Source organism: Pezoporus flaviventris, unplaced genomic scaffold (assembly GCF_033815535.1).
Source record: "Pezoporus flaviventris isolate CSIRO_AGI_PZ_B2104156 unplaced genomic scaffold, CSIRO_AGI_Pfla_v1 ptg000154l, whole genome shotgun sequence".
In the NCBI taxonomy this organism is placed as follows: Eukaryota; Metazoa; Chordata; class Aves; order Psittaciformes; family Psittacidae; genus Pezoporus; species Pezoporus flaviventris.
Genome location: NW_026892702.1, coordinates 1,854,037 through 1,876,138, shown reverse-complemented (window position 1 = coordinate 1,876,138; position 22,102 = coordinate 1,854,037). Strand labels below are relative to the sequence as shown.

Below are 22,102 nucleotides of genomic sequence, written 5' to 3'. Positions count from 1 at the left end.
GACACCAAATATCCCTGAGCAAATATTTATACTGGGGAACTCAGCTGGTGGTTTGGAATAGCTGCTGCTTGGTCCCAGGGACTCCCTCGAATGTGAACATGCAGGGTTTAACTCTATTACTGGCTCTGGTTACTATCTGTAAGACAGTATCAATATCAAACTTACATCTAACCCAAATCTCCCCTGTTTAAGGCACAAGTTCTTCCCTGTGAGGGTGCTGAGGCGCTGGCACAGGGTGCCCAGAGAAGCTGTGGCTGCCCCATCCCTGGCAGTGTTCAAGGCCAGGTTGGACACAGGGGCTTGGAGCAAGCTGCTCTAGTGGAAGGTGTCCCTGCCTGTGGCAGGGGTTGGAGCTGGATGAGCTTTAAGGTTGTCTCCAAGCCAAACCATCCCACGATTCTATGATTCTAAATCAATCTGCAGCCTAATGAGTATTCACAGAATATCAGGTATTGTGCAGTATATACAGAGTATTGTAGTGTCACTACATCCATAAAGGAGATGGAGTTAAAGAAAAGTGGGTGGGATCCAGCCTAGGAGAAGAGCAAAGCCCTGCAGAAACACCTGAAGATGGAAGAAGCAGGCAGAGAATGAAAAGAGACAGTGAAATAACCTCCTTGACAAGAGACAATGGGCTACAACTGCTCTCATTACCACAACCTGGGCAGAGATGGTTTTGTCACTCAGACAATTCAATGCACACGTGGGGTCAGTTCTTCCCACGCTGCTTTCTGGTACATAAACAAACAGAACTGAATCCCAGAGATGTGTAACCTGGTAATACCCTTTTTACAACGTCCTTCCACTGACCTTAGTGCCGTTTTCCTGCTATCAGGTGCAGAAGAATTGTGGATGATGTGGTTTATTAATAGAAGTGTTGAAACGTTAACTGAGCCAGATATTTTAGCCCTCCAGTGATTCACAGCCTCCCGTAGACTTCTGCAAATCTTTCATCCAACAACAAGCCACATAATGGAGAGAAATGATACCATCTGACAAACCCCAACCGCCCGAAGCAGCTCAGACACCCAAGAGTTTTAACCAAGCAGCTTAGCAAGACTTGTGATGAAACAGAATGAGGCAACCCATCCGCTCACAGGCCATTGCATAATGAAGATTGCCAACCAGTTTCCTGCTGTTAATCCAACCTCACAGCCATGAAACCATCCCCCAGCATTATTTAGCATCAATTCTTCCCTCTGTGCCAACTGACTTGTTCTCCAGGCGCCCGGGCATTAACGAGCAGCACAGAGCAGCAGAGCTGGGAGGAGCAGCAGGCCTGCCTTGCCCAGGGTGCACTTACACAGATCTCATCGAACTTGCCGAAGTCCAGCGTGCCGTAGCGGTCGATGGGCGGGCGGATGTACTCGCAGTAGTCGCTGTTCTTCACCATCTCCAGCTGCCGCACGCAGCACACATACGCCAGGCGGGTCTGGATCTCGGCCATGTTCAGCACCTGCCAAGCGGGCCACACACACCACTCAGAATTCCCACGTGGAACGTGGTCTCTGTTCACACTGGGGACAAATGAAGTTATCTATCTGTTTGTTTTCTCACAGAAGCCTGATGAAGCCTTCACACATCAGCACCTCCGGCTGCTTCCCAGGCTCCATAACTAACAGAAAAGGAATTGCCTTCAAACATACTGCTGCAGTTCAAGGTTGAACTGAGTCTTTCATTCCAAGATATAGCAGTACCTTAAGAGGCAGGCCTGTGCTGAGGTGAGGGGCACAGTGATCCTTCAAGACATGTAGACATCAGTGATGATCTCTACAGCACCACGGCAGAGGTTTCACAGGATGGCTGAGGTTGTCAGGGACCTCTCGAGGTCAACCAGTCCAACCTCTCTGGCTCATGCAGGGTCAGGTCAGGCAGGCTGTTCAAGACCACGTCCAGCTGAGTTTTGAGCATCTCCACACATGGAGACTCTACAGCCTGCCTGGTTGGCCAGTGTTTCACCACTCCCAGTAAAAAGCATTTTCTGGTGTTCAGAAGGAATCTCATGTTTCCACATGTGCTTATGGACATTTGGGCAGCTGTAATATTTCACTGGGCACTACTGAGAAGAGTCTGGGTCTTCCAGCCCCACCTCCCCAGACACTCCCACAACAGCAGCAGTAATATCAATTACTGGCCTGTTGCTAAAAATGTCCCTAAATCAACAGTTCAAAGATGCACAGAAACACTGAACTGGACAGTTACTTCTCTTGGTAAAGTTAATAAATTCTAACTTTATCAAAATGTAAAGCACCTCTAAGAAAAGGTTTCCTTGGCTCTATCAATTGCATCATTCCCTTCCCAGACTGGGGCTCTACCTTCTCCCATCCTTTCCTTTGGGCTCAGCTGTCTTCCTCCACGAGTAAGAGCCCAAACCCAAGACAGATGAAGCTCTGTCACCAGCCTTGCTCCCTGAAAGAACAAGGGGATGCTTCCTGCTCTGTCCAGAAAGCACCTGGATTTTAATGTAGCCTGTAATACCTTGACTTTCTCAGCCAGCGGATTCCACCTCTTCCAGAGCAGCCACCAGCCAGACAAGCAGTCACCATAGTTGGTGAGGTCAGTCTCATCCCGGCTCCCCACATCAATGGCAATCACCACCTTTGCACCCGTGGACCGTGCAACATCAGCTGTGGAAAGAAGGTCACATCAATACCAGAGCTGCAACCCCAGGACTGCTCATTCAAAGCTTATGTACATAGAATCACGACTGATTTGGGTTGGAAGGGACCTTAAAGCTCCCATGGCAGGGACAACTTCCACTAGAGCAGCTTGCTCCAAGGCCCTGTGTCCAACTTGGCCTTGAACACTGCCAGGGATGGGGCAGCCACAGCTTCTCTGGGCAAGAGGACTAACACACTGCAAGGCAGCACATAACCTGACATTGGACCTACCTACCTATATCTGAACAGGCTCAGATATAAATATCTGCAGTAAACTCTGCTAAGAGACCATTCTCCCCCCAGGGAGGTTCCTGCCCTGCCTTCATGCTCCACTTTAACGCCGAGATCCCAGTGTGCTGCCCACTCCGCACTGACCAAGCCCCTGCGTACCCTCAGGTGAGTTCCCATTGCTGGACTGCTGGGAACAGCCCTTCTTGGGCATGTTTTGCCCCAGATCAGTGGGATGACCTGACTCTCTCACACTGTCACCAGATCCCATATGAAGACAGCAGCACAGAGGAGGTGGGACACCCACAGCTCGAGTCCACAGTTACACCACGAGGTATAATGTGAAAGAACACATTGAAGCCACATTAATTCTACCTCGTGCAGCACATTTCTCACAAGAACAAAAGATCTGGGGACCTGTAGAAGGAACAAGTGGTCTTAAAGAGGAGAGTCAGCAGTGCTGGGTCAACCCTGCAGATAGGAGGTAATGAAGGATTGGAGGAGTACAGAGGATTTCAATCTAAGAAAAGCTTTGGGATGCAAAAGTAAGAATCATATTTGAAAGTGAGAGAGAAATGAGGCAACACCTCCTACTTGAAGGTCAGTAAAAGGACTAGCTGCAGCCTTTGGATATGGGAAGTGCCAAGGGAGGGAAGAGAAGGACACATACCTCACAGAATCACTGTATATTTTTCTCCACACCCCCTGAGTCCAAGATAGTTGCAGCTTCCAGAATAGTTACGCGTAGGAAAACCACAGCTCTGAGGAGCCAATTTAAATGTTTAATTTAGGAACTTATTTAAATCAGATCTTTCTGTAACTTGGATTTCTGTCCCTGGGCTCCTTCAGTTTATTGTGTCTTTTCCACCCACTGTCACTTGCACGTGTGGCCTTTGCCCTCTCCTATCTGTGCAGGTGGAAAGCGTGGTCTGCAATTCCTCCTTTCTGTTACAGACACAGGTAGTGTCAGATGGAGATTTTGGGTTTCTATTTTGTGTTATTTCCATTTCTGTGTTTTGAGCAAATACAGCCCTGGTGGAAGGGTGACACTGTATTTTCTTTACTGAGAAAATAAGAAGGGGACAAAGGTTTGCAGGCTTTGTTGATGGGCTGTGTTCTTCCCAGCTGACCTGGACACCTACCTGGAAGGTTGTTGATGTAGCCTCCATCCATCAAGAGGTGCCCATCCTTCGGGTCACAGAGAGGAGGCATATACCCAGAGAGGGACATGCTGGCACGGACATATCTCCACAGAGAGCCTGCAGGAATGAGAGGGAGGGAATGGCATTAAATACTGCCACAGAGGTGGGGTAGGCTTTTGCACTCATGAAAATAATCAGGAGATAGAGGCCCTCCTGAGGATACTGTTAGAAAGTTATTAGATCAGTTTATTACTTTCTGTACCATAATCATGGCTAGAACAACCCCCCCCCCTGCCCCCCAAAACCCCAACACCAAAATCCCCCCACAATTCAGACACCCTATCAGGCAAAGGCCTCAGAAACCACAGCTTTAAGCCCATGCCTCATGTTTATTGCCTTCAAGGAGATTTCAGCATATGCCAGCCTGCGGGGATCATCTTTAGTGCTTTGTTGAGCTTACACTGATAAGGAAAGGAAAAGGCTTCCCTGGGGACAAAGGGATAGAAAGAATAAGCAGCTCGAAGGGCAGCTAAAGCCATTATGTTCTACAGGGATCTGCTAACCTCAGATGTTTAGCAGGAGCTCAACATGAAAAATAGATGCTGTAAAAGCCCCAGAGTCTGTTTTCCTTGTTCTGCAATAACCAAGTATTTTCACTTGTAAAACCTGGGTTAAGTACATGGTGGAGATCTTATTTCTTCCTAGGACACTGCTGCTCATAACACTGGAAAGCAGAAAGTTATAATCCTTTAAGCTGGTAGAAACAGGAAGTTTAATCAAGGGAAATGATTGATCTGTTGCCTGTAAAACATTCAGCTTCAAGGCTCTTATTTTGTGATTTCTCTCAGCATCTGCACCAGCTGAATTGGGGTGATGCTGCACTTCCAGTGAGGCCAAGAGTCTTGTCTGAGAAGTGAAATCTTTAAATTACCAAAACAAGTCAGACCTGCAGCCTTAGCTCACTTGTCAATAAGCAACTACTCGGTGCTTCAATCAGCAGCTTGCCAGCAAACTGGGAATTGATCTTTTTTATTCTCTTCTATTTTTAAACATATGCAACAGTTCTGTTTAATTCTAACTCCCACTGTTTAGCACAGGTCAATACTAGCACATTTGGGGTTTAGTATCGATAGTTTTTGTTGAATTGCAACTCCCACACAAGAAAAATGCCGACTTCTTGTGCTACACCCCACAGACGAGACCAAGACGGGAACTTGCAGCAGCTGGGAACTTACCATAGAATCCCAGACTGGTTTGGGTTGGAAAGGACCTTAAAGCTCATTCAGTTCCAAGCCCCTGCCATGGCCAGGGACACCTTCCACTAGAGCAGGTTGCTCCAACCTGACCTTGGCCTTCCTTCCTCTCCTGTCAGTGAATTCTGGAGACATCTATAACCATTCTCCAGCTGATTTCTATCCTTACATTAAACTTCCACAGGGACAAGCAGCTGGATGGGGTGAGCTTCCTGACCTCAACTGCCTTAACCTGCTGCAGAATGGAAACACAAAACTGCTGAGAAAGGTTAATCCTTTTTCTGCTTGTTTTATCTCCCTTGGATGTCCTCAGCCACCAAAACCCCAGTGTCAGTAATTTAACGGCAGGAATGGATAGGAGCTGAGCCAGCTCAAAAGGTAAAACATCAGAGACCTGGCAGCAAAGGCTCCAGCTACCCAAAATACCTGGGGCACCTGGAGGCTTGTACTGTCTTCACTGAAGCCTGAGTCATGGCACAGTTACCCCAAATAGACAAAAGCAAGTGTCCCACAGGGCTGTCACCATGTCCTGGCAGCAGAGCAGGAGCTAGGATCTTTCTCTGTTCAGTCAGTGAACTACATTACAGTTTTCCATCAGAGAAATAAAGGGGACTGGACACAAGAGTCTAGCTCAGCCTTTGCTTTTGTAGGACTCTTTATTTGGAAAACTGCTTCATTTATGGGAATTTATATTTTAAAAAGGGTCTTATTTATGGCTAACACCCGCACTTAATGGGATCCTTTAAGGAAACAGAATGGTGTCAATAGACCCATTTTCTCTCTAAACAGTGAATAAAGCATCTCATTTCACTGCTTCTCAACAGCTTTGTTCCTTATTATCTGTGGACAACCACAGTTTGGTGCTCAGCAAGTAACAGAGAAGGGAGAAACAAAAGGAAAGGTGAATTTAAAGGCTAGGAAAACTCCAGGAGCAAGGGTGCCGGCGAAGTCTCGCAGCATCATTTCAGGCCTCCTTGCACACTCACCATCCGTGTGGACCCGCATTGCTGAGGCAGTGATGTCAGTTGTGATGGCAAAGTAAGGAATCCACAGGTCCTGCAACAGAGGAGGTCACAGTTTTACTACAGCTGTAACCTTGCACTTGAACTAAAGCCCATTTCTAACAAAAACCAAAGCAACAACCTACGTATATATGACACAAATGCCTGCATGGATGGAGGAAAACCCGTCAGCCCTGTGCTTGAGTTCATGAATTTGTTTCTAATGCAAACATTAGAACCAAGGCAGGCAAAACTCCTTCTTTCTTTTTTTTAATAGCAAGAAAGAATTGTTCCAGAAGACTGTCCAGCATCCTGAGCAGCTCATCACTGCCTCATCACTCAAACTGGAGTTCATCTGCTTTTTGATACCTGCTTTATTTCCAGATGAAGTGTGGGGGTCTGATGGTAACTCTCATCTAAAATGATCCCTGGGCTGCTTATTGCTGGAAGACAATGTGAAAGGAAGTCTCACCTTTATACATTCAGTTCTTATCTAGGTCACTAAATAGCTGCTGCTTTTGGCCTCCCCTGAAGACATGGCACTAAACTAGAAAGACCTTGGATCTCACCCAGTGTGGCCATTCTTGCACTTCACCCAACTCTTTCCATTCATGGTGGTGTTGATCTACACAGAGCACGCAACTACTCAGCTCCCCCCAGCCCCAGCCTAAGGCTGTAACGGGCCCCATCTCCCTTGCCTGAGCCCAAAACAAAGAGGGAAGAACATGAGTCATGGCCTCTTGACCAAAGGATGTTCGATTTCTACCTTGTGCTGATGAAGCTAGGGATCATTTCAGCAGGAGAGGCAAGAGCGATGCTGCTGAGACCCAAAGTGCCTCCAGCCAAAGAAGAAAACACAAAGCTGCAGCATTCCCTACAGGAACAAAGGATCCTGCAAAGTTCATCTTCAAGAAGACCCCAGAGGTTGCCTGAGATACTGCAGGGTGAAAGAGCAGTGAGGAGTGTGGTACATAAGGAGGAGGATGATATACAAAGAGAATGGCCATGCTAAGTGCATTACAAGTTTACTCAACAGCCAAACCAACAAGCCCTGCTCCTGGCAGGGAGTTTCACCCATGTCTGTACTCACATCCCACTAGTTGGAAAACTGAATGGGAGGTGACCTCCCAGCTGCACAGGAGTTTGTCAGAGAGGATAGTTCTGGAAAGTCTTCATGGCATCTAGTGAAAGGGTTAACCTGCAAAGGGCAGGAGGAGGACCTGTTTGAGTAAATGGAGCTTATGCCCAGAGAACAACAGCTGAGAGATCTCTGTCAATCAGCAAAGTTAATCAAGACTGAAGAGATAAAACTGCCTTCCTATGCAGCCAGCCTCTTTGTTCATGGGACAAGGGGTCCAGGACTTCTCCAGCACAGCTCTGATGTGCCTTAAACTCAAACCAAGCATGGGTTTGGACTCCAGCTACCAGCAGGACCTGAGAAGCAGCCCGTCAATGCCCAGGCTGCAGCTCTGGTGGAAGTTTCTGTGCTCTTCAATTCAAAAAGGCTTTTTTCCTCGTGAGTTTAATCTCTCAAGCAGCTCTGCAAAAATGGTGGAATTGGGGAGGACTAACAGATGCTGCACAAGTATTGCAACCCATCTGCTATAAATGCCATGGGAAGGCGGATGAATAAAGTGTGACTACGAGAGTATTAGGGGTGCCTCTCCATGCTAAAGATATTCTGATGATTGCAGATCTCAGTGCATTAACCATATTCTAAGCAAAAACAGGGGAACAGGGAAAAAAGTCTGTCTTCTTTTCAAATTCATGCAGACACGTGCATGAAAGAAACTAAAGTAAGACCTATCACACAGTAATGAAGACTCCGTTTCTCAGATATCGTTCCATGTCTTTTGAGGCCAGAGCATTATTCAAGTCTGAAACAGGGCTTGATAAAAGAATTTTCTGATTCCTCACACCTGAGCCTCCAGCTGAGATGACTTGCAAGAGCATTTTGTGCTTCCAGCATGGGGGATAAGACTTCCAGAGCTTGGTGCTCCCTCATAAGGATGGGTAATTTCAGTGGGTAATAAGTGTGTTTCTTGTGAAGTCTCTCTCAATCCCTGCCCTGGATCCCCACGTGCTTTCCTGAAGAACTTGCACAGGCTGAGCTCTTGTGGTGGAGCGCCTTTGGCTGACATCTGCAGCAGCAGCCCCGGGGGTGGCTGGTAACCAGGGCTACCCCCAGCCAGCGTGCTGGGAATCGGGAGCCTCCTACGTTCCACCGGCTGCTGGAGAGCAAACTGAGGAGAAAATGGAACCCCCCCGTTCAATGTCAGAAATAACAGTTCAACGTAAGTGCTGCTGCTGCAGGAGAGGGATGCGGGCACGCATGAGACGTGCGGGAGTGCCACCTCACACGCACGGGGAGTAAAAAGGAGGATCTGGCCCAGTGCTTCCTGATTTTAAGCTTCTGTAGAGACACAAGGGCCAAAGCCCACCCCAGCATCTTGGGGTTCAGCCTTGGTCACTGTGGATGCTCCCAGGATGGAGTAGTTGTGGCCAAGCGTCCAAACACAACCTGTTCGTAAGGTTATAATTACCTCATTAATATGTATTTCCAGTTGGAAATCATTGCTACTCACCCTCCTCCAAAACCATTCCAGCTACTGAGAGAAGATGGATGTTAGCAGTTTGGTGCTTTGAAATAATGCTTGAAGAAAACATCTGCTCAAGGCTGAATGCTTCTGAGTTCAGCTTCTGTGACTTTCTAAGTCACCCTTTACACTTGGGCAGCTTTCAATTTCCATCTGTCTAGTGACATGGCTGGTTACCCTGCACTGATAACACGAGTTGCAATGGAGGAGTAACTGCCTCCTTCCCTGCAGTGCTACACAGCATTTCTCCTTCTTTATCTGATGGAAGTCTTCCAACGTGAGGAAATCCTCAAGCACACACTGAAGGATTTTGACTGAAGGATCAGCACATGCCCACAAAGACGTTCACAGCCCCTGGATGGGGCTTGGAGCAAGCTGCTCTAGTGGAAGGTGTCCCTGCCCATGGCAGGGGGTTGGAACTGGATGAGTTTTAAGGCCCATTCCAACCCAAACAAGTCTATGGTTCCATGACACTGCTGCATGCCTTAGAACTGGATTTCTCTTGGACACAACATTCCTGTGGCTGCAAGGTTAGAAAAGATCACACAACTACACCTGTAATAATCATAGGGAAGGAACCTGCTGCATCTCGAAGGCAAGTACAATAAACTGACTGCTGAAATCAAAAGCAGTGATGGGGTGAGCAAGGGAAGCTGGGGCCAACTAAGCTCAGCGATTCTCTTCAATTTTGTCACTCCCTCTCAAAGCTCTGCTTGGTGTTATCCTACAGCCTCACACTGCAATGTACCACCTGCAATTCACACCACGTTACCCAAGAGGAGACCACACTTCCCACCACCGAGAAGGTCTGGGGGCTTTGCACGGCAGCTCCTCGGCTGCCTCAGTCATCGGACAATCACATGTTTGCCTCTCAGGCACTGCTGAAACCAAAGATAGGAGCTGGAGGGCTTCAGGAAGGGACACACCTGATCAAAGAGCTGACAGAGTGCTGCCCAACAGCAAAACAAAAATAATTCCAGCCTCAGAGGGATTTATCACTCTCAAACCTGCTTGTTCCCAGCCCCACTCTGCATAGCAAGATGCTATTTTAAGCCACGTGATGATTAATCACTTTCATACTTGCATTTAAGCAGGGAATGTTTTAGATTATTTTTAATAAATATATTTGAAATAGATTTATCTTACGTGATGTTTAATAAATATACTTGAAGCTTTTGTTTCTTGGCAGAAAATTACCAAGGCTGCATTGGACAGGGCTTGGAGCAAGCTGCTCTAGTGGAAGGTGTCCCTACCCGTGGCAAAGGGTTGGAATTGGCTGAGCTTTAAATTCCCTTCCAACCCAAACCAGGCTGGGACTCTGTGTTTCTATAAGTATATATACTGTTAATTTGCTACTTAATCTTTCATCACAAGGATTCCAAGCACAGGAATAATTTATTTAAAATTGCAAATGAGGCAAGATTGCAGGACTTGGTGATCTAGGAAGGCAATCATTGATAATGTGCTTTATGAATTGCTGCTGCTGAGGGATGGAGGGTAGGTGGGATTCTGAGGGTGGCCATCAGCTCAGGCACACCACGCATGTAGCAATTGCAGAAAGGTCACCAATGCAAAACACGAACCAAAATACTTGGATGCTACTGCAGTTTTCAATGGGCCTTTCATTAAAACTCACTCTAGCTTCAAACAGAAAAACTAAAGTAAAAAGAAAGCCAAACCCATTGCTAACCTCTTCAAGACCTTCTGCTGAGCCGTAAGAGTCTCTGAGACCTGATTTGCAGAATAATAACAATAAAACAGTGTGAGCAGTTCTACTTTAGTGACACAATTTTAACTTCTGCTCTCAGCCACCAGGACCCTTTTGTCAAACAGAAAAGTAGCTACAAATAATCCACTCCTCGTGTTTTCTAAATCCACCAAAATCATAGAGTCATGGAATAGTTTGGGTTGGAAGGAACCTTAAAGCTCATCCAGTTCCAGCCCCTGCACGGGCAGGGACACCTTCCACTAGAGCAGCTTGCTCCAAGCCCCTGTGTCCAACCTGGCCTTGAACACTGCCAGGGATGGGGCAGCCACAGCTTCTCTGGGCACCCTGTGTCAGTGCCTCAGCACCCTCACAGGCTCCTTCCTATATTCATATAACACCACAGTCCCAATTTTCACATGTTTTCAGTCATCCCACAGGCCCATATCTCACATTAGCATGGAAGAAAGCTATTTCTGCTGCAACAGAACACAGTGGCATCTTTTACTGCACAGGAAGTGAATAAGCAACCTACCTCTATCTGCTTATCTTTGAAGATGTTGTTGATGCTGTTGTTAAAAGCTGCTCCCGAAAACATAGAGGTTATTGGATACGTCAAGTCCAGAATAGTCTTAAACACGGAGTTCATAACCTAAACAGAAAAAAAGCCATTTGAAAGGTAAATATATTTAAGAATCCATATTAACGCAGGCATTAATGTATGCAATTGGAGAGATATTGTATTCCAGATCCTACAGCCAACATGTTGGAAGCATTGCTATTGCAAATACAAAGTTATCAAGGGGACAGAAAAACAACTATGAAACCTACAACCAGTAACACCTTGTTACCTACCTTCTGGTTTATGGTGCCATAAATTTAACCCAAAAAGCAGCAAACCCCGTGGGCAGTTTGCAATAAGGCTGTGGAAGAAGGTACATTCACATTGCTTCCTTTCTACTCATAAATCAAAGCATTGCTCTACATAAGCATGCACAGACACAGGTTTCTGCATTAAAAAAATGCACGTGAACACTACAGTTTAATTCTTGCTTTCTTATTTTAATAACAAAAAGATATTAATAGTTATCTCCCTCTTCATCAACCTTTCCACAGTTCACTGGAGCGGAAAGGAAATCCTAAATCTGTAATATTAGAATCTCTGCATCAGTCTTCTCATTTCTGGATCACACCTGATTTTAATTCCAGTCTTAAATCTTTTATCTGCCTCAGTGTCAGCGCTTACAAAAACGTGTGTGTGATTCTCTAGGACTGCAACAAGGTGAAGTCAGTCCCATGTTAAAGAGCTTAAAAACCACTGTCAATGAATAACTGTCTGTTATTTGTCATTCCCAGAGGGAGTTGTGCCCTTCACCTGCTGCTTGGCAGCCAGCATTTGGATACTGCGAAGGGCACCCTACCCAAGGGAGACAAATTAGATCATGGCAGGGTTCTTCAAGCACTAGATATACCTGTTGCATCACGCAACACTGGCAGGCACTGTCAAATGTTTCTCTTCTAAACACACAAATTCTGTAATTAAGATTTCATGGATTCTGTTTTCTTTTTTTCCCCCCATTTCAATTGCATCACATCTGTGCACTAACCTACAAGATAAAATGATGAAAACATCTAAACTCTACAGCACTGAGGCCACTGCATTTGTCCCATAACTATGGGTTATGAGACCATAACCACTGGTTTCAAATCCTAGTAAGTCCTAACAAAATTCAGTTCCTAATATACACATTACATCATACTCAGTTAATTAACTCATGAAGTTCAACAAGGCCAAGTGCAAGGTCCTGAACCTGGGTCGGGGCAATCCCAAGCACAAACACAGGCTTTGGAAAGAGGGGATGGAGCAGCCCTGAGGAGAAGCACTTGGGGGTGTTTGTTGATGAGAAGCTCCCCATGACCTGGTTTCAGTGTGCACTTGAGCCCAGAACCATCCCCCGTGTGCTGGGCTGCACCCCTACAGCCTGAGCAGCAGCTCAGGGAGGGGATCCTGCCCCTCTGCTGTGCTCTGGGGAGACCCCCCCTGCAGCCCTGATCCAGCTCTGGGGCAGCAGCACAAGAGGGACGTGGAGCTGTTGGAGCGAGGCCAGAGGAGGCCATGGAGATGCTGCGAGGGCTGGAGCAGCTCTGCTCTGGAGCCAGGCTGAGAGAGCTGGGCTGGGGCAGCCTGGAGAAGAGAAGGCTCCTGAAGGGGAGACCTGAGAGCAGCTCCAGTGCCTGAAGGGGCTGCAGGAAAGCTGGAGAGGGGCTTGGGACAAGGGATGTAGGGACAGGCCAAGGGGAATGGCTTGAACCTGCCAGAGGGGAGACTGAGATGAGCTCTTAGGCAGAAGCTCTTCCCTGGGAGGGTGCTGAGGCGCTGGCACAGGGTGCCCAGAGAAGCTGTGGCTTCCATGCAATTGAAGACCAAAACGACCCAATTAACTCATTTGCAATTAAATAGAGATTCACTGGATGAAATACTTCTGTTAGATGTGATATCTTCTCTCTGCACATTCTCTATAATTTCAAAACCAACAGACAACACAGCACCATACCCAGGCAGAGACCCACTGCACGAGACAGCCTCTGACCCTGCAGCCTAGTGAAGCATGTGTGATAAACATCTGGCCTTGGCTTTACTCTAGCAATGAGTTAAAGCAGAGCAGGATTAGCCTACATTGTCACGTCCAGCTGCTTTTAAATATATATTAGGTATCTGCCCAGAGAATACATGTCCAAGTATTAAAAAAGATCCTTAAAAACAAGCATAAACAGGAAACGTGGGAGAATGTAAAAGCCTTTGCACAAGCCCCATTATGAACCTGTCACCTTCATTCACATCTTCATGTTGGGTTCTGAGGGGGTGAGGACAGTGTGCCAACCTAACTATAGACATGCTACCCACAGCGTCAGAGTTAAATGGAATTAGGTTTGTGCTTAAAATAGGGATTTGGTCTCTGACATCACTCAGAATGATTAAATCAGGGAAAGGCATTTACAGAAAGTTCTTTATTTAATACCAAGGAAAAATCTCTCCAACTCAGCACCAAACACTGGGGCCATCCTTGTTGCAAGTGATCTTTATAATGCTCAGCCTCTACATTTTCCCCTCAATTAATGCTTGCAATAATACTGTATGTGAACAAAACACTCCTAATTAACAGTTATTTCTTAATATTCTCATTTCTCATAACCGGAGGATGCCCTTTGAAACGCTGATGGCCAACAGCCTCCCTCTGCCTTCCAAGAATAGCTTCTACCACCTACTGCTCTCAAGATAAATCAAGTTAAAGATCACCCGATGGAAAGGCTACCAGAGCCTCCTGACTTCTGCTTCCCCTCAGACTTCTCTACTAACCAAAGCACAAGGGCCAACACCAGTGTCCCTGAGAACAATGCAGCTCCAGTTCCCTACTGTACTGTGACAGGAAGCCTGGCCTGGCCTCATGGCATCTCTACCAGTTCTCTTGGGAGGGAACAGCTACTGCACAATTCTCCATTAACTTCTCATGAACTTTCATTTCTACAGCTCTGCTGCACAATGAGCTTTCTTTTTAAAGAGACCACCTTCAATCCTATTACTGTTAAAAGCCACCCTGTGGAAAAAGACAACTTCAGCAAGAAAGGGACAAGGGCAAACTCACATGATGCTGAGCTGCACCTCCAAAGCATGAGCAGCAGCTCAGGGAGGGGATCCTGCCCCTCTGCTGCACTCTGGAGAGACCCCCGCTGCAGTCCTGATCCAGCTCTGGGGCAGCAGCACAAGAGGGACGTGGAGCTGTTGGAGCGAGTGTAGAGGAGGCCATGGAGATGCTGCGAGGGCTGGAGCAGCTCTGCTCTGGAGCCAGGCTGAGAGAGCTGGGCTGGGGCAGCCTGGAGAAGAGAAGGCTCCTGAAGGGGAGACCTGAGAGCAGCTCCAGTGCCTAAAGGGGCTACTCAAAAGAAAGCTCAGAGCTTGGCACAAGCTGCTCTAGTGGAAGGTGTCACTGCCCATGGCAGGGGTTGGAACTGGATGAGCTTTAAGGCCCCTTCCAACCCAAACCAGTCTGGGATTCTATGATTCTGGGATAATGGACAAAAACCCCCCTGAATTATAACCTCTGGCTATCTTGTTATTTGATGCAGAATGGTGGTAAACTAGTGTTAAAAACCAATATATTTCAATGCTCCAGAGTATAAAATAAAGCCAGGGCAGGGCAAAACTTGTTGCAAGAACAAAAATTTAAACCAGCAAAACTTTTTCAAACCCCTGGAGATGGCCTCAGGAACTCCCTGCGGTGCCTTTTCAGTGAAACCAGCAAAGGAACTCACAAAGAGAAAAATGTTAGAGACAAAAGACAAAACACAACTCAGGCCAAGAGATTAACAGCACCACAGGGCAGGAATTACAGATAATGGAAGCTCAGATCTAAATGTAAACTATTAAGAAATCTAAGAGTTGAAGAACATGATAATTAATCCATCTAAGAAACTGCAGCCATCTCAGAGTCGGGTAAAGCAGAGAACCAGGCAAGTAACTGCATGTTTCAAATCCGACTCACATGTTCTGAGCCTGTAGCATTAATGTGCCATCCTCACCGTCATCAGTGGATGTGATGGCCCCAGGGTAGATGCAGAATGGTTTGGTGCCTTCATTTCAAAGCAACAGGCATGTTTGGATTTTGCATGCAGCCTTTTATGTGAATTTCCCAAGTTATAATGCTTGATTTGGGGTTAATTATAACAGCCCAACTAACACAACTGGAATGGTAAATATGAACCCTCAGGCCTTATCACTACATAAAAATAGGTTTTTCCTGTACCTCTAAGATTTAACAAACACACACCCATGTGTTTGTATCCTGTAGCTGACAATCTCAAATACAAAATTCCAGCTGAAAGGCAACCAGAAGGAACCCTTCAGTTGGCTTATAAAGGAAAAGCAATGTGCCCTGGTTTAGTCTTTGCAAGTAGTCACTACAGCTTCCCAATGGGTTGATGAAGTTTTAGGGATGCAATTGAAGAGCCTGGAGGTGCTGCTGAGTGCCCATCTCAAGCACCAGTGGGCTGGAAGACACCCAAAGCAGGTTCACAGCTCATCAACCCAACTGAAGAGACAACATATGCACATTCATTAGCAGGCAATCTGTAACGAGCCTCTTCTTTATTTAGGATTCACTGTGTGCTTTAAAGTTGCTTTAGCCCATCTTACCACTTGCTGTGGCTGATCTGGGGCTAAGGCACAGAAACCAAGACTCCCTTTAGCTGGGGATCAGTTTATTTGGTGGGTCTCCTCTAGTCAGGAGATATCTTTCCCGTAATATCCTGCCTGCTCTTCATGCCAGCCTAGTTTGGCAACGTTTGCCTGGTGTTTGTTGGCAGAGATCTGTCCTTGTAGCTGTTGTCCTACAGGAACAGTGTGGGATGCAAAGAGCGTTACAGAACACTGCACCTCCTAACAATGCTCTCCCTCTGACATCCACAGCGAAAGGACCTTTGTGGTCCCTGTCAGGTGAGCATCTCGCCCTTCCCCACCACCCCTTCTGCTGAATCACACTCCCAAGCCATCCTCAGCCTGCACCAGGTCCAACACAGGCTCAGGCATCACCTTGCTTTGACAGAGAACAGTTTTTTTTTTCCCCTCAAAACAACAGTTATAAGAAACAAAGAAGAATACAGGGATCCAGTCTAACAGCATCTTGATCTGCCCCAGCTGAGGCTGACGGTGCCCCCTGCCCTGGGCTGGCACTGCTGCCTTTGCAGCGAGCAGCTTGAAGAGCTGAGTTGGCAGAAACAGTGTGACAGAGGAAATAAACACAAGATGAGTTTTTGGCCACACCAGCTCATTAAACCACAGAATGTCCCAGTGTGCAAATACCAGAGCAGCGTTAGGGAGAGGCAGAACCTCATGAACCCCCCATTTATTTTAGCTGTTTTGCAACTGCAGACAGCAAACGACTGCAGCATCCTACTCATCAACTCTTAATTCCATTCTGAGAAGCTAAAGCTCCACATTCCTATGACCATATTCCCTCCAACAGTAGAAATTCCATTCCTTGGGAAATATTTATACATTAAAATAGTAATTCTTCAATTAAAAAAGAAAATCACGAAAACCCAACCATGGGCAAACATGAAAGCTTTTGATTGTTTGACTTGCTGGTTGAACGCAGGTACAGAGGACACACAGAGGCAGTACATAGTAAATAGCCTGACTGCTAATTTCATACCCCTCTGTATTTTGATAAAAGAGTCATTTATTTCTTTCTTGCTTCATTAGGTCCAAAAAACGCATCCCATTAGAAACATCCCTTCTCCCAGCCCCAAGTGTACAATCAGAGACAGGCCAATTGCTAAAAATACCCAAAAGAGAAATAACTGCTGGACATTTACTTTGATGAATAGCAAAATAAATTAAAAACTATCAGAGTTATCTAATCCATCACAATGAAGACATTTCAAAACCCCCACAGGCTAAGAACGCCAGGCTGCAAGGCTTTGCACAAAGAGTACTCAGCACTCACCTTCCCCAGCAACAGCTCACAGGCTTCAGAAGAGCAGAATCAGCAGCAGGGAGCATCCCAGCCTTTGGGCATAATGTTTGCTTAATGAAGGATGGTCCCCAGAACAGCTCCTGCCCAGCAGCTGCCTCCTGCTGTGGTCCTGGGACAGCAGTGATGTTGCTCCACAGGATAGCAGGAACAGGCCTGCAACTTGTGGACACTGGGAATGTGGGGCTTAGCTGATGGATTTGTCACCTTGCTTGTGCTCAGTCTGCTTGGGTGAATGTCACAGAATGACAGACAGGGTTTGTGTTGGAAGGGACCTTAAAGCCCATCCAGCTCCAACCCCTGCCACAGGCAGGGACACCTTCCACTAGAGCAGTTTGCTCCAAGCCCCTGTGTCCAACCTGGCCTTGAACACTGCCAGGGATGGGGCAGCCACAGCTTCTCTGGGCACCCTGTGCCAGCGCCTCAGCACCCTCACAGGGAAGAGCTTCTGCCTAAGAGCTCATCTCAGTCTCCCCTCTGGCAGGTTAAAGCCATTCCCCTTGGCCTGTCCCTACATCCCTTGTCCCAAGCCCGTCTCCAGCTTTCCTGCAGCCCCTTCAGGCACTGGAGCTGCTCTCAGGTCTCCCCTTCAGGAGCCTTCTCCAGGCTGCCCCAGCCCAGCTCTCTCAGCCTGGCTCCAGAGCAGAGCTGCTCCAGCCCTCGCAGCATCTCCATGGCCTCCTCTGGCCTCGCTCCAACAGCTCCACGTCCCTCCTGTGCTGTTGCCCCAGAGCTGGATCAGGGCTGCACGGTGGTTCCTCCCAAAGCGCAGCAGATGGGGAGAATCCCCTCCCTCAACCTGCTGTCCTGTGAATCCCCAAAGCTCCCTGCATTACCACAGAGCTGGAGCTCAGTGAAAGGAGCCACTCTCCTGGCTCAGACTACACAATATGAGGGAAAATAACTCAGAAGAGTCAGTGTTAGAAAGATTTATAATCCCTCACTTTACTTTGTACATTATCTGTGATCTGACCTGGAGTGGGGGTTTTCAGGGCTTTCTGCAGTTTACAAAGCAACCATGTTGCTGGACCATGCTGTTAACAGTGGAAAGAGCTTCAAACAGAGCAGTCTTCCCTATTTTCATTCTCAAAACTGAACAATTTGTGGTTTGGATGTGGAGCTCAGAACACTCATGGCAAACCTCAAGAAAATCCATTCTTCATTATAAGATGAGATGTTTGCTCTAACAGAGGTTATTAACCTCTCCTCCAGTGACTTACTTGCACATTTCAAGGTTCCAATACATGAAACAGCTCAAGGCTGGGCCATAACCTTTCTTTTCCTTAGTGAAATGTTCTCCGAGCTTTGCAATTTGCATTCAAAAAGTTAACCAATAGGTTACATTTCTTCATTTCACCTTTAACTATCCCTGTGTGATTCCACAGTCGGTCGGCCAGCTCAAGAGCTGCAGTGATGGAAATGAAGCAGCTTCAATGGGAGCACAGTGCTGAGAAGCCCTGCAAGGAGCATTTCCAGCTCTCATCACCTCTGCAGAAGAGATCTGACAAGTTCAGAGACAAGAGGAGATAATCCTCTGGACAAGTGCACAGGGGAAAATTCCATCGCTGTAGCCTAACCAGAAGCAAGGGAGGGAAGGCAGCAAGGCACAGAAAACACTGCAGGGAGGGATCACCATGGGCTCATCCTGCTCAGCCACATTTACAAGTGACCAAGGTGGGAAATGACGAGTCCAAGGTCAAATGGATGTCTGATATGCTTCAGTACAGTTACTTTTATGTCCTTACTCTCAAGCCTCCTCCAGTTTTGTGACTCCAGCAAACTGCTATGTATCATACACAGTTTCTGGGTTGGGCGCTTCCCAACCCAGCCAGGCACAGGCTGTTCTTACATAAAAAGCACAAAAATCCATGTTCTTCTAGCAAACAGTGACAGGGAGGTGAAAGAGGATCCTATGGTCCTCTGAGCACCAGGACAGCACAAACATGCTGGGGCCTCAGTAAACTGGACTGTCTGGCTTGCAAAGTGGTACCATACAGCAGATTTCATCTCAAAGCCATGGTGGGTTAGAAGACACCTGGGAAAGGTAAGCAGTACTCACATGCCAACTGCAGGCTCCTAAAACTCAAGATCTAAGCAGACCCAGAGCTTAATCTAAATTAGAAAATTGCCTTTCAGTAAGAAAACCAACAGAAAAACATGGTTTTCATATGAACAACATAAAGTTGTAACTAACAGACTTTAGAAGTAATACCAATCTTCACCTTCAGTCAATCTGACTGACCACTGTCATCTTCGGCTAGTACAATTTCTCCCCAGTATGTTATCAATTCACTCACAGGAGTCACTATTTAAAACATCCTTCCCAAACCTTGGTTTAACTATGACAATACGTTTCTCTTTCTATTAAATATTTAAAGTTAAATGTTTCTCCTGAATGAGGGTGCTGCCACTCTGGAGCAGTGAGGCTACCCTGTGATTGACACACTTTGTATTTAGTTTAGAGAAGGATTACCTCTGTCAATCAGTTCCACTGAAAAAATGACAGCATGTGAGAACGAAAGAGAGAAAATTATACAAAAGAGAAACACATTTGTTGGGAGTTGGAAAGGAAACAGATTCCAGCACCTCAAAAGAGAAGATAAAACAACGATAAACACAGAGTAACACACTTGAACAACATCACTCTACGTTTATAGTGTGACTAGAACTTGTCACAGCCACCAGCTTCCTCAGCCTGCTCCCTCGTGCCAGGCAGGGCTGGTTTGGCTGGGCAGACACCAGAACGTGCCTTGGGTGCCTGCTGCCTGTGAAGGCTTGTGGTTAAGCTTTTGCACTCCATCTGAGGAGAGAACTGCACCATTTCCAGTGCTTACCATGGCCCACTGCCTGGCTTTGATCCTCATCTGATTGTAGCTACGCTCTTCGGCGTACAAGGCACTCATGAAGGCACCAATAGATGTTCCTCCGATCATATCCACAGGGATGCCAGCTTCAATCAGTGCTCTGATCACTCCCACTTGGGAGCAGCCCCTGTGCCAAGAAAAGAAAAAGGCATGATCAGACAAACAGCCGTTGAAAGAGCATAAAGACATGGATGTCACCTTCTAAGGGAATGCGAGCGTGCACTGGCTGAACTGCCAGAAACAAATATTAGGAATGCAGGAATGTTCAAAGAGACCCCCTGAGGATCCCAGGAGTCACTGAGCAGGAGCCTGACCGCAGTGTGAAAGGCAACAACATGAAAACAGCAGCCAAGAATCAAGCCAGAGAATATGTGAGGGAAAAGTCAACATGGATTTAAGGGAGCAATGACATCAAAACATCTATTGGGGTTCTTCCAAAGCAGCCAGGGATGGCTGGATTTCAAAGACCTTTCCACAGACTTCTTTCCCAGCAATTCTTCAAAGAAACTCAGCCAGCTGGACCACAAGATGGGTCACTGCATGGATTAATAATGAATTTGAAGATGGAAAACAAAGAGCAAGAGGAGAAAAACAGTAATGAGAAGGCCAAAGTTTCATCTGCACACAGAGCCAGGAAAGGGGCAGATAAAGAGGCAACAGAGGAGCTGTGGCTGCCCTATCCCTGGCAGTGTTCAAGGCCAGGTTGGACACAGGGGCTTGGAGCAAGCTGCTCTAGTGGAAGGTGTCCCTGCCTGTGGCAGGGGCTGGGGCTGGATGAGCTTTAATGTCCCTTCCAGCCCAAACCAGTCTGGGATTCTATGGCTTCAGGATAAGACAAATTCCTTCAGGACAGTAAATGTATTCCTTGATTTCAAGGAGTGCAGAAGGAACTCAGAGCAGTGGTGGAGAAAAGTGATAAACAACAGATGAACCTCAGTGCTGATGGGACAAGAGAAGAACTGAAGTAGCAAAGCCCCTACAGCAATGAGCTCTTAAGTAGCTCTGCTCACTTGGAGAGATTCTGGAAGTACTCTGGACATCCCCTGAGAAATATCAACCTAGCGGCCAGTGGAAATCCAAACGGGAAATCAAAGAAGGCAGAATAAAGCAGAAAACTTAAGAACACACATCCAGGATGGACCAGCGCTTTGAAAAGTGCAAGCAAGCTCAGGCTCCTCACTAAAAGGAAACAGCACAACTAGAAAGTGACAGAGAGGAGAGGAACTGAGCAGAGTTTGGAAAGGACTCCACGTGAGAAGAAACCGGACTCAGATCTCTGAGCGGGGAAGATCAGGACTGATGGGACACGCAGGGCCAGGCAACGATACCTCCATGCAGGAAGTTTAATGTAAAGGAAAGAATTTACACAGACATGGGTATGTAAAGCACAAATTGAGGAAACCACTGTCACCACATGCTGACAAGGTCAAATCACAAATGGATTTAAATGTGGGTTGGCTGAATCAAAGGTAACAGGCTGTCAGTGGCTACTGAACATGAAAACTCGAGGTGCAACCTCAGATTCAAAAGCTCAGAGGCTAATTGCTGCACGTACATGTGTCTGAAAGAACTGCTACAACCAGAAATGAGAGTGCAGAGGTGGAACATTTGATCTGATCTTATAGTTGATTCCCTGATGGTAGAGGGGACCTGTCCTACAGAACCATTACAGGAACAGACACATCAGCAGTGGAAGCTGATTGCCACCTTATCAGGCCCCTTCTTTCAAATGCTTTGTCCACTTAATACCAAGCATGCCAATTATTTCATTCCTCCTGGATCGATAGTTTGCAATCTAAGCCATGGAGCAGCAAAAATCTTCCTTTGCTCATTTTCAGCCTATTTTCCTGTTCCCCCTGTGCTCTATTTCCATCCTCCTTCCCTTTGCTGTTTACATCCTATAAATACTTGCTGACAGCTGCCAAGTGCACCATAGGTGTCATCTGGCCAAGCTATGCTGAACACATTCTTTCCATCTAAATAAATCCCCTCCAGCTGCTGGAATGCTTTGGGACAGGTTCTCGGTTATACTGGTGTAAGTGACTTCAACGACAGATCTGTACTGGTGTAATCCAAGAGCAGGAACTGGCTCATTTAGTTTCCTTTCCAAATGCTCCTTCCC

At 46.8% G+C, this 22,102-nt stretch overlaps 2 protein-coding genes across 3 annotated transcripts in view; both read right to left on the bottom strand.

Annotated features, from left to right (window-relative positions):
* The window catches only part of PNPLA7 (patatin like phospholipase domain containing 7), a 124,840-nt gene that overhangs the window by 14,585 nt on the left and 88,153 nt on the right, over positions 1-22,102 (bottom strand). For both annotated transcript variants that reach the window (XM_061479747.1, XM_061479746.1), the window contains 6 exons: positions 19,951-20,107; positions 11,122-11,238; positions 6,270-6,339; positions 4,031-4,147; positions 2,479-2,627; positions 1,304-1,456 (listed from right to left, as the gene is read on the bottom strand). In XM_061479747.1, the coding sequence (XP_061335731.1) occupies positions 1,304-1,456; positions 2,479-2,627; positions 4,031-4,147; positions 6,270-6,339; positions 11,122-11,238; positions 19,951-20,107 (763 nt within the window). The remainder of the gene's footprint in view (positions 1-1,303; positions 1,457-2,478; positions 2,628-4,030; positions 4,148-6,269; positions 6,340-11,121; positions 11,239-19,950; positions 20,108-22,102) is intronic.
* RPL12 (ribosomal protein L12) overlaps positions 4,971-22,102 on the bottom strand; it is a 136,450-nt gene continuing 119,318 nt past the window's right edge. The window contains exon 7 of the mRNA XM_061479761.1: positions 4,971-4,990. Within this exon, the coding sequence (XP_061335745.1) occupies positions 4,985-4,990 (6 nt within the window). The 3' untranslated portion in view covers positions 4,971-4,984. The remainder of the gene's footprint in view (positions 4,991-22,102) is intronic.